The 12,473-nt window shown below is 49.6% G+C and overlaps 1 protein-coding gene across 1 annotated transcript; it reads left to right on the forward strand.

Annotated features, from left to right (window-relative positions):
* The first annotated feature begins 721 nt into the window (after window positions 1-721).
* Window positions 722-12,267, forward strand: LOC142370478 (GTPase IMAP family member 4-like). Its single transcript, XM_075453054.1, has 2 exons — window positions 722-1,250; window positions 11,570-12,267. Exons 1-2 carry the CDS (start codon window positions 722-724, stop codon window positions 12,265-12,267), a joined length of 1,227 nt encoding a protein of 408 aa, XP_075309169.1.
* Window positions 12,268-12,473: the final 206 nt, after the last annotated feature.

Genomic DNA, 12,473 nt, shown 5'->3' on the forward strand with positions numbered 1-12,473 from the left:
CGGGATCTGAACCAGAGGCAGCAAGGCCGTTTGTTGGATTGTGTGAAAGTGTCTGAAAAGGCAATGGAGGCTAGTTACATGCTAGCGGAGCTCATTGCAAAGCAGAAGAAACCTCACACAATAGCGGAGACACTCATCCTCCCCGCTTGCAAAAAAATTGTAGGTGTCATGCTGGGTCCAGATGAGCTATCCAAAGTGCCGTCGTCTGATAACACAATGAAAAGAAGGATCGACGACATGTCAGGAGACATTGAGCAACATTTGACAGAGAAACCACAGGCGAGCGGCAGATTGTCCCTACAACTGCACGCATCTACTGACATAAGTGGGGCCGCAGCCCAACTTCTGGCAAACGTCAGATATGTTGATGGTGACTCTATTAAAGAGACTTTTTTTTTCTGGAAAGAAATGGAAAGCCATACAACGGGAGAAGAAATATTCAGGGTTACCAATAAGTATTTAGAAGAGAACAATCTGAGCTGGAATGTGTGCGTCAGTCTTTGCGCAGATGGTGCGGCAGGCATGACGGGGAGAGTGAAAGGATTTATTGCTCAGGTGAAAGCACAAAATCCACATATTGTGACAAACCACTGCATTTTGCACCGAGAGGCATTAGTTGCAAAAACCATGCCCCCGGAGTTGACCGAGGTGCTGAATCAGGCTGTGCAGAGGCGGGTGAATTACACTGAAATCTCGCCTCTTCTCCCAGCTGTGCGCCGAGATGGGAGCCGACCACCAAAACCTGATCCTCCACACAGAGGTGCGCTGGCTGTCACGAGGGAAAGTCCTATCCCGTCTTTATGAACTTCGGGAAGAGCTTTTTGAATGTTCACCTGAACACGCTGTCCCACATAAGGACAAGCTCGCGGATGAGAGGCGGAGCGCCAGGCTGGCTCACCTTGCGGACATATTTGGACATCTGAACGAGTTGAACGCCAAGCTTCAGGGCAGGAATGAAAATATTTTATCATCCACAGACAAGATTCTGTGGGGGGTTTATGGGCAAAATGATTCTTTGGGACAGGGCTCCATGGAGATGTTCCCGCTGGCATCAGCTGCGCCACAGGCAGCTATGGAGCGCGCTGTATGTGCCGAACACCTTAAGACCTTAAAAGACAGGTTTGAGCGCTATTTTCCACGTGTGGCTGACATCGAGGACTATGATTGGATCCGAGACCCATTCAACCAGGAATCCTCAACAGAAAAGCTCACTATGAAAGAGAGAGAGAGAGGAGTGCGCAGAGCTCCGTGTGGACCGCACACTGAAACTCAAATGTAGTGGGCTCCCTCTGGATCAGTTTTGGTTGGCTTCTGCATCGGAGCTTGTCCAACCACGCCATTGAGCAACGGCTTCTTTTCCCCGCTACCTGCCTGTGTGAGTTGGCGTTCTCCTCTCTAGTTCACATGAAGAACAACAGGAGGTCGCGGCTCTCGGTTGAACAGGACTTGCGAGTGGCCCTGTCCTCAGTGCCACCGAGGATTAAAGAAACCTGCGCGCCCCGACAGGCACATGTATCTCACTAATTGGAAGTAGGCAAAAATATTTACAATAGCACGTTTCAATGCTGATTACTGAAATGTTACTTTTATCATTTATAGTTCATGGGCAGTGCAGCTTCATTGCATTGGCAGTTCTCTGTGCTGAATTTATGCGTTCTGAGTTTCCTTTGCATAATATTTGATTTTGTAACCTGTCTGGTTATGAGTGTGTTGTTGCTTTGATGAAGCCTAATTTGATCAAGTTTCAATTTTTAAAAAATAAATATTTCGTAAATAAACATTTCACGAGTAATATAATTGTCTTTGTCACATTTTTTTGGCATTAGAAAATAATTATGCACATTTACAGATATTTGCACACACACGTGCACACGCACATGCACACACACGTGCACACATATGCACGTGCACAAACACAAATGCACTAGCACGTGCACAAAAACACGTGCACGTTCAAACACACATGCACACGTACGTGCACACAAACATGAACTAGCACGTGCACACACATGCACACGCACGTGCACACACACATGCACACGCACGCGCGCACACACGTGCACACACGTGCACACGCACGTGCACACACACGTACGTACACTAGCACGTGCACACACACGCGCACGTGCACACACACACATGCACACACACACACACGTGCACACGCACATGCACAGACGTGCACTAGCATGTGCACACACACATGCACACGCTCGTGCACTACCACGTGCACACACATGCACATGCACACGCACACAAACACACGTGCACTAGCACGTGCACACACACATGCACACGCACACACATGAACACGCACGTGCACTAGCACGTCCACACACATGCACACGCACGTGCACACACATGCACACGCACGTGCACACACATGCACACGCACGTGCACACACACATGCACTAGCACGTGCACACGAACGTGCTTACACACATGCACACGCAATTGTACGCACGTGCACACACACGTGCACACGCACGTGCACAAACACACATGCACACGCACTTGCACGCACGTGCACACACACGTGCACACGCACGTGCATACAAACAAATGCACTAGCACGTATACACACACGCACGTGCACAAACACACGTGCACTAGCACGTGCACACACACAAATGCACTAGCACGTACACACGAACGTGCTTACACACATGCAGACGCACTTGCACACACACAAACGTGCTCAGACACATGCACACGCACGTGCACGCACACATGCACACGCACGCGCACACACATGCACACGCATGTGCACACACACATGCACACGCGCGCGCGCGCACGTGCACACACACGTACACTAGCACGTGCACACGCACGTGCACACACACACATGCACACGCACAAGCACACACGTGCACTAGCATGTGCACACACACATGCACACGCACGTGCACACGCACGTGCACACACATGCACTAGCACGTGCACACGAACGTGCTTACACACATGCACACACACTTGCACGCACGTGCACACACACGTGCACACGCACGTGCACAAACACACATGCACTAGCACGTGCACACACACAAATGCACTAGCACGTACACACGAACGTGCTTACACACATGCACTTGCACACAAACGTGCTCAGACACATGCACACGCACGTACACACACATGCACACACACACACACATGCACACGCACATGCACAGACGTGCACTAGCATGTGCACACACACACATGCACACGCTCGTGCACTACCACGTGCACACACATGCACATGCACATGCACACAAACACACGTGCACTAGCACGTCCACACACACATGCACACGCACACACATGAACAGGCACGTGCACTAGAACGTCCACACACATGCACACGCACGTGCACACACATGCACACGCATGTGCACACACATGCACACGCACGTGCGCACACAAACATGCACACGCACATGCACACACACTTGCACGCACGTGCACACGCACGTGCACACACACACACATGAACACGCACGTGCACGCACACAAATGCACAAGCACGTGCACACGCACGTGCACTAGCACGTGCACACACATGCACTAGCACGTTCACACATACACGAGGAGTCTATGCCTAAGGAAGGAGGAGTCTCTGTATCAAGGGGAGGAGTCTCTGTATTAGGGGGAGGAGTCTCTTTGTCAGGGGGAGGAGTCTCTGTATCAGGGGGGAGGAGTCTCTGTCTTAGGGGTGGAGTCTCTTTCTTGGGGGAGGAGTCTTAGGGGGAGGAGTCTCTTCCTAGGGAGTATGTATCAAGGGGTGGAGTCTCTGTCTTAGGGGGAGGAGTCTCTGTTTTAGGGGGAGGAGTCTCTGTCATGGGGTGGAGTCTCTGTCTTAGGGGGAGGAGTCTATGTATCAGGGGGAGGAGTCTCTGTTTTAGGAGGAGGAGTCTATGTATCAAGGGGAGGAGTCTCTGTTTTAGGGGGAGGGGTCTCTGTATCAGGGGGAGGAGTCTCTGTTTTAGGAGGAGGAGTCTATGTATCAAGGGGTGGAGTCTCTGTCTTAGGGGAGGAGTCTCTGTTTTAGGGGGAGGGGTCTCTGTATCAGGGGGAGGAGTCTATGTATAAGGGGGAGGAGTCTCTGTCATAGGGGAGGAGTCTATGTATAAGGGGGGAGGAGTCTCTGTCTTAGGGGAGGAGTCTCTGTATCAGGGGGAGGAGTCTATGTATAAGGGGGAGGAGTCTCTGTCTTAAGGGGTGGAGTCTATGTATCAAGGTGTGGAGTCTCTGTCTTAGGGGAGGAGTCTCTGTCTTAGGGAGAGGAGTCTATGTATCAGGGGGAGGAGTCTCTGTCATGGGGTGGAGTCTCTGTATCAGGGGGAGGAGTCTCTGTCTTAGGGGAGGAGTCTCTGTTTTAGGGGGAGGGGTCTCTGTATCAGGGGGAGGAGTCTCTGTCTTAGGGGAGGAGTCTCTGTTTTAGGGGGAGGAGTCTATGTATAAGGGGGAGGAGTCTCAGTATCAAGGGGTGGAGTCTCTGTATCAGGGGTGGAGTCTCTGTTTTAGGGGGAGGAGTCTTTGTCTTAGGGGGTGGAGTCTATGTATCAAGGGGTGGAGTCTCTGTCTTAGGGGGTGGAGTCTATGTATCAAGGGGTGGAGTCTCTGTCTTAGGGGAGGAGTCTCTGTCTTAGGGGGAGGAGTCTATGTATCAGGGGGAGGAGTCTCTGTCATGGGGTGGAGTCTCTGTTTTAGGGGGAGGAGTCTCTGTTTTAGGGGGAGGAGTCTTTGTCTTAGGGGAGGAGTCTCTGTTTTAGGGGGAGGAGTCTATGTATCAGGGGGAGGAGTCTCTGTCATAGGGGAGGAGTCTATGTATAAGGGGGGAGGAGTCTCTGTCTTAGGGGAGGAGTCTCTGAATCAGGGGGAGGAGTCTATGTATAAGGGGGAGGAGTCTCTGTCTTAGGGGGTGGAGTCTATGTATCAAGGTGTGGAATCTCTGTCTTAGGGGAGGAGTCTCTGTCTTAGGGGGAGGAGTCTATGTATCAGGGGGAGGAGTCTCTGTCATGGGGTGGAGTCTCTGTATCAGGGGGAGGAGTCTCTGTCTTAGGGGAGGAGTCTCTGTTTTAGGGGGAGGAGTCTATGTATAAGGGGGAGGAGTCTCAGTATCAAGGGGTGGAGTCTCTGTATCAGGGGTGGAGTCTCTGTTTTAGGGGGAGGAGTCTTTGTCTTAGGGGGTGGAGTCTCTGTCTTAGGGGGTGGAGTCTATGTATCAAGGGGTGGAGTCTCTGTCTTAGGGGAGGAGTCTCTGTCTTAGGGGGAGGAGTCTATGTATCAGGGGGAGGAGTCTCTGTCATGGGGTGGAGTCTCTGTTTTAGGGGGAGGAGTCTCTGTTTTAGGGGGAGGAGTCTTTGTCTTAGGGGAGGAGTCTCTGTTTTAGGGGGAGGGGTCTCTGTATCAGGGGGAGGAGTCTCTGTTTTAGGAGGAGGAGTCTATGTATCAAGGGGTGGAGTCTCTGTCTTAGGGGGAGGAGTCTCTGTTTTAGGGGGAGGAGTCTCTGTTTTAGGGGGAGGAGTCTCTGTCATGGGGTGGAGTCTCTGTCTTAGGGGGAGGAGTCTATGTATCAGGGGGAGGAGTCTCTGTTTTAGGAGGAGGAGTCTATGTATCAAGGGGAGGAGTCTCTGTTTTAGGGGGAGGAGTCTATGTATCAAGGGGAGGAGTCTCTGTTTTAGGGGGAGGGGTCTCTGTATCAGGGGGAGGAGTCTCTGTTGTAGGGGGAGGGGTCTCTGTATCAGGGGGAGGAGTCTATGTATAAGGGGGAGGAGTCTCTGTCATAGGGGAGGAGTCTATGTATAAGGGGGGAGGAGTCTCTGTCTTAGGGGGAGGAGTCTATGTATCAGGGGGAGGAGTCTCTGTCATGGGGTGGAGTCTCTGTATCAGGGGGAGGAGTCTCTGTCTTAGGGGAGGAGTCTCTGTTTTAGGGGGAGGAGTCTATGTATAAGGGGGAGGAGTCTCAGTATCAAGGGGTGGAGTCTCTGTTTTAGGGGGAGGAGTCTTTGTCTTAGGGGGTGGAGTCTATGTATCAAGGGGTGGAGTCTCTGTCTTAGGGGGTGGAGTCTATGTATCAAGGGGTGGAGTCTCTGTCTTAGGGGGTGGAGTCTATGTATCAAGGGGTGGAGTCTCTATCTTAGGGGAGGAGTCTCTGTCTTAGGGGGAGGAGTCTATGTATCAGGGGGAGGAGTCTCTGTCATGGGGTGGAGTCTCTGTTTTAGGGGGAGGAGTCTTTGTCTTAGGGGAGGAGTCTCTGTTTTAGGGGGAGGAGTCTATGTATCAGGGGGAGGAGTCTCTGTCATGGGGTGGAGTCTCTGTTTTAGGGGGAGGAGTCTTTGTCTTAGGGGAGGAGTCTATGTATAAGGGGGAGGAGTCTCAGTATCAAGGGGTGGAGTCTCTGTATCAGGGGTGGAGTCTCTGTTTTAGGGGGAGGAGTCTTTGTCTTAGGGGGTGCAGTCTATGTATCAAGGGGTGGAGTCTCTGTCTTAGGGGAAGAGTCTATGTATAAGGGGAGGAGTCTCTGTATCAGGGGTGGAGTCTCTGTTTTAGGGGGAGGAGTCTCTGTTTTAGGGGGAGGAGTCTATGTATAAGGGGGAGGAGTCTCTGTCATGGGGTGGAGTCTCTGTTTTAGGGGGAGGAGTCTCTGTTTTAGGGGGAGGAGTCTTTGTCTTAGGGGAGGAGTCTCTGTTTTAGGGGGAGGAGTCTATGTATAAGGGGGAGGAGTCTCAGTATCAAGGGGTGGAGTCTCTGTTTTAGGGGGAGGAGTCTTTGTCTTAGGGGGTGGAGTCTATGTATCAAGGGGTGGAGTCTCTGTCTTAGGGGGTGGAGTCTATGTATCAAGGGGTGGAGTCTCTGTCTTAGGGGGTGGAGTCTATGTATCAAGGGGTGGAGTCTCTATCTTAGGGGAGGAGTCTCTGTCTTAGGGGGAGGAGTCTATGTATCAGGGGGAGGAGTCTCTGTCATGGGGTGGAGTCTCTGTTTTAGGGGGAGGAGTCTTTGTCTTAGGGGAGGAGTCTCTGTTTTAGGGGGAGGAGTCTCAGTATCAAGGGGTGGAGTCTCTGTATCAGGGGTGGAGTCTCTGTTTTAGGGGGAGGAGTCTTTGTCTTAGGGGGTGCAGTCTATGTATCAAGGGGTGGAGTCTCTGTCTTAGGGGAAGAGTCTATGTATAAGGGGAGGAGTCTCTGTATCAGGGGTGGAGTCTCTGTTGTAGGGGGAGGGGTCTCTGTATCAGGGGGAGGAGTCTATGTATAAGGGGGAGGAGTCTCTGTCATGGGGTGGAGTCTCTGTTTTAGGGGGAGGAGTCTCTGTTTTAGGGGGAGGAGTCTTTGTCTTAGGGGAGGAGTCTCTGTTTTAGGGGGAGGAGTCTATGTATAAGGGGGAGGAGTCTCAGTATCAAGGGGTGGAGTCTCTGTATCAGGGATGGAGTCTCTGTTTTAGGGGGAGGAGTCTTTGTCTTAGGGGGTGCAGTCTATGTATCAAGGGGTGGAGTCTCTGTCTTAGGGGAAGAGTCTATGTATAAGGGGAGGAGTCTCTGTATCAGGGGTGGAGTCTCTGTTTTAGGGGGAGGAGTCTCTGTTTTAGGGGGAGGAGTCTATGTATAAGGGGGAGGAGTCTCTGTCATGGGGTGGAGTCTCTGTTTTAGGGGGAGGAGTCTCTGTTTTAGGGGGAGGAGTCTTTGTCTTAGGGGAGGAGTCTCTGTTTTAGGGGGAGGAGTCTATGTATAAGGGGGAGGAGTCTCAGTATCAAGGGGTGGAGTCTCTGTATCAGGGATGGAGTCTCTGTTTTAGGGGGAGGAGTATTTGTCTTAGGGGGTGGAGTCTATGTATCAAGGGGTGGAGTCTCTGTCTTAGGGGAGGAGTCTATGTATAAGGGGGAGGAGTCTCTGTATCAGGGGTGGAGTCTCTGTTTTAGGGGTAGGAGTCTTTGTCTTAGGGGAGGAGTCTCTGTTTTAGGGGGAGGAGTCTATGTATAAGGGGGAGGAGTCTCTGTATCAGGGGGAGGAGTCTCTGTCATGGGGTGGAGTCTCTGTATCAGGGGGAGGAGTCTCTGTCTTAGGGGAGGAGTCTCTGTTTTAGGGGGAGGAGTCTATGTATAAGGGGGAGGAGTCTTTGTCTTAGGGGAGGAGTCTCTGTTTTAGGGGGAGGAGTCTATGTATCAGGGGGAGGAGTCTCTGTCATGGGGTGGGGTCTCTGTTTTAGGGGGAGGAGTCTCTGTTTTAGGGGGAGGAGTCTTTGTCTTAGGGGAGGAGTCTCTGTTTTAGGGGGAGGAGTCTATGTATAAGGGGGAGGAGTCTCTGTCATGGGGTGGAGTCTCTGTTTTAGGGGGAGGAGTCTCTGTTTTAGGGGGAGGAGTCTTTGTCTTAGGGGAGGAGTCTCTGTTTTAGGGGGAGGAGTCTATGTATAAGGGGGAGGAGTCTCAGTATCAAGGGGTGGAGTCTCTGTATCAGGGATGGAGTCTCTGTTTTAGGGGGAGGAGTCTTTGTCTTAGGGGGTGGAGTCTATGTATCAAGGGGTGGAGTCTCTGTCTTAGGGGAGGAGTCTATGTATAAGGGGGAGGAGTCTCTGTATCAGGGGTGGAGTCTCTGTTTTAGGGGGAGGAGTCTCTGTTTTAGGGGGAGGAGTCTTTGTCTTAGGGGAGGAGTCTCTGTTTTAGGGGGAGGAGTCTATGTATAAGGGGGAGGAGTCTCTGTATCAGGGGGAGGAGTCTATGTATAAGGGGGAGGAGTCTCTGTATCAAGGGGTGGAGTCTCTGTCTTAGGGGGAGGAGTCTCTGTTTTAGGGGAGGGGTCTCTGTATCAGGGGGAGGAGTCTCTGTTTTAGGAGGAGGAGTCTATGTATCAAGGGGTGGAGTCTCTGTCTTAGGGGGAGGAGTCTCTGTTTTAGGGGGAGGGGTCTCTGTCTTAGGGGAGGAGTCTATGTATAAGGGGGAGGAGTCTCTGTCTTAGGGGGAGGAGTCTATGTATCAGGGGGAGGAGTCTATGTATAAGGGGGAGGAGTATCTGTTTTAGGGGGAGGAGTCTATGTCTTAGGGGGAGGAGTCTATGTATAAGGGGGAGGAGTCTCTGTATCAAGGGGTGGAGTCTCTGTCTTAGGGGGAGGAGTCTCTGTCTTAGGGGTGGAGTTTCTATCTTAGGGGGGTGGAGTCTCTGTCTTAGGGGGAGGAGACTATGTCTCAGGGGGAGGAGTCTGTCACGTGTGTGCACGTGCACATGTACACATGCACATGCACGTACGTTTACGCACAAACACACACCAGCACACATGCACACGCAAACATGCACAAACACACACACACACATGCATACGCACGTGCACACACACAAACGCACACTTAGACACGTCTCTTCTGTAGTTCAAACTCCTTTGTCCTTCATATGTATCCTTTCGAAGTAGGTTCCACGCATAAAGCCCTTTAAATGACCTTTTTGGAGAAAGAAACACAGGAATAGCCTTCTTTTGCGGAGTTAAGACGAAATACGGATTTTTGCTATAAAAGGAATTCCTTCAGTCAAAACAAGTTCAAACTCCTTTGTCCTTCATATGTATCCATTCGAAGTAGGTTCCACGCATAAAGCCCTTTAAATGACCTTTTATTGAGAAAGAAACACAGGAATAGCCTTCTTTTGCGGAGTGAAGACGAAATACGGATTTTTGCTATAAAAGGAATTCCTTCAGTCAAAACAAGTTCAAACTCCTTTGTCCTTCATATGTATCCATTCGAAGTAGGTTCCACGCATAAAGCCCTTTAAATGACCTTTTTGGAGAAAGAAACACAGGAATAGCCTTCTTTTGCGGAGTTAAGACGAAATACGGATTTTTGCTATAAAAGGAATTCCTTCAGTCAAAACAAGTTCAAACTCCTTTGTCCTTCATATGTATCCATTCGAAGTAGGTTCCACGCATAAAGCCCTTTAAATGACCTTTTTGGAGAAAGAAACACAGGAATAGCCTTCTTTTGCGGAGTGAAGACGAAATACGGATTTTTGCTATAAAAGGCATTCCTTCAGTCAAAACAAGTTCAAACTCCTTTGTCCTTCATATGTATCCATTCGAAGTAGGTCCCACGCATAAACCCCTTTAAATGACCTTTTATTGAGAAAGAAACACAGGAATAGCCTTCTTTTGCGGAGTTAAGACGAAATACGGATTTTTGCTATAAAAGGAATTCCTTCAGTCAAAACAAGTTCAAACTCAATTTGAAATTTGAAATTTCAAATTTCAAATAATGTCATGTAAATCGAAGTATAATGTAAATACATAAAAAGCTTGTTGCATATCTGCAACTGTGGGTGCTACAAGTTTAAACACTCACCTGGCAGGCCCCTAGCCCCAGCCCTAACCCTAACCCCAGCCTTAACCCTAACCCTAACTCTAATCCCAGCCTTAACCCTAACTCTAACTCTAACCCCAGCCTTAACCCCAACCCCAACTCTAACCCTAACTCTAACCCTAACCCTAACCCTAACCCTAACCGGTCCCATATATATTTACATTATCAATTAATTAATAGCTTAAACCTCATTTTATAACGTTTTGTTTCATTATTGACATTGTTAAGCCCTTATGATGAGTAAAAATGCTGCATGACAATGCTTTATAAATCAAAGTTTTATTACAACCAGTTCAATGGTCACAAAATAGCACCACTTCCACAAAAACAACTTCAGATCAATTCAACAGTTAGAAATACCAACAGCCACCACAACACGAAACAGTATCAAAGCAGCTTCATCACCAAAAAAAGGGGGGGGGGCCACCATACAGTGATCCAATACGGCGCTATTAAATGAAAGTATGAAACTCTGAAGGATAAAAAACATGTCAACCACTCGAGAGGAAGAACTGACTGTATTAAGCCACTCAAAGAGCGTTGAGAAACACCAGCTGTTTGAGCTTGGAGGGAGAGGGAGAGGGAGAGAAAGGAGAGGAGAGGGAGAGGGAGAGAAAGGAGAGGGAGAGAAAGGAGAGAAAGGAGAGGAGAGGAGAGGAGAGGAGAGGAGGAAGAAGAGGAGGAGGAGAGGAGAAAAAAAAGAGGGGGAGAGAGAGAAAGAGGAGAAAAAAAGAGGGAGAGGAGGAGGAAGAAAGAAAGAGATTCGGAGCGAGATGTAGCGATTTGCCGAGACGAAGTGGAGGCACATTACGCTACATCCCGCGAAGGGACACGCCCCCGCGCGTGCGGCAGGGTCTTCGCCAGCCGCTCGCTCTATTTATGTCCCTCTGAGCTCGCGCCCCTCTGACTCACGGTTGCGCCAGCAGAGCGGGAAAAGGCTTCAAACTGCCTTTTCATTCACACACAACAGCTCTGCCCCGGCTGGCTGGGAAGTCCTCGCTGGGGCTGCTGCTCCTGCTGCTGCCGCTGCTTCACCTCCTTCGGCTTTTCCTCTGCCACACACAGGCATGATGGGAAATGTAGTCTCTTCTTCTCTTCTTTATCATTGAATTAAGTAAGGTAAGATTTTCCCCCCATCTGTACAAGTCATTTGCATTTTAAAATAATGAACTAACATTCAGTCAGGTATTTATACAACAACCAAGTCACACTGTAAGAGAATTTAAACTGAGTTTGTCCATTGTCTTGCAGGTCTTGATTTGAGAATTGTGATGATTGGAAAAACTGCTGTGGGCAAAAGTGCAGTTGGAAACACCATTCTTGGAGAAACGAAATTCAAATCTAGTCCCGCTGCAAGTTCAGTGACAGAAGCCTGTGAAAAAGGAGTCGCTCTCTGGGGTAACAGAGCAGTTAGTGTGGTTGACACGCCAGGGATCCTGGACACTTCCAAAACGGCAGATTTCATAAAAAGAGAAATAGTGAAATGTGTCAAAGTCTCCTGTCCTGGTCCACATGTCTTCCTGCTGGTGATCCAAGTTGGCCGATTCACCAAAGAAGAGAAGAACTCTGTGGAAGCACTACAGGAGCTGTTTGGTCCAAAAGCCAACCAGTTCATGATTGTGCTGTTTACCCGTGGTGGTGATCTTGGAACCATGACCATACAGGAATATGTACGTGAAGGTGACCCGGGGCTTCAACGAGTTATCCAACGTTGTGGCGGAAGGTTCCTAGTCTTTGACAACATGAGCAAGGACAGAAAACAGGTAACGCAACTTCTGGAGATGGTCGACAACGTGGTGGCAGCAAACGGGGGGACACATTACACAGATGCAATGTATAAAGAGGTAGAGTTAGCTCAGAAAATGGGGCGAGGTGACATGGATGAAGAATTCATGATGGCTCTGATCCAACGCATCTTACTTTTTCATTTGATTCTTGCAAGAGAATAAATGACCATGGTGGATTGTCTAGACTCATAATCAAGACCTAGAAAGATTTTGTTTGCTACCTTTGTAAGCAAACAGAGGAGGTTCGGCAAAGTTATAACACACCGCGTAGACAGAGGGGGAGTACAGCATTGCTTTAAATCATTTATTAGTCAAAATTGAGGAAACCTTGAGCTGTTGATTGTTATGGGGGAAATATGTGGTATCTA

The sequence above is a fragment of the Odontesthes bonariensis genome, chromosome 20, assembly GCF_027942865.1.
Source record: "Odontesthes bonariensis isolate fOdoBon6 chromosome 20, fOdoBon6.hap1, whole genome shotgun sequence".
Lineage (NCBI taxonomy): Eukaryota > Metazoa > Chordata > Actinopteri > Atheriniformes > Atherinopsidae > Odontesthes > Odontesthes bonariensis.

Coding starts and splice junctions, on each gene's coding strand:
- LOC142370478 (XM_075453054.1), top strand. CDS start 722: ATGGGAGCCGACCACCAAAACCTGATCCTCCACACAGAGGTGCGCTGG. Junction 1,251..11,569: donor AGGAGTGCGCAGAGCTCCGT/GTGGACCGCACA, acceptor ATTGTCTTGCAG/GTCTTGATTTGAGAATTGTG.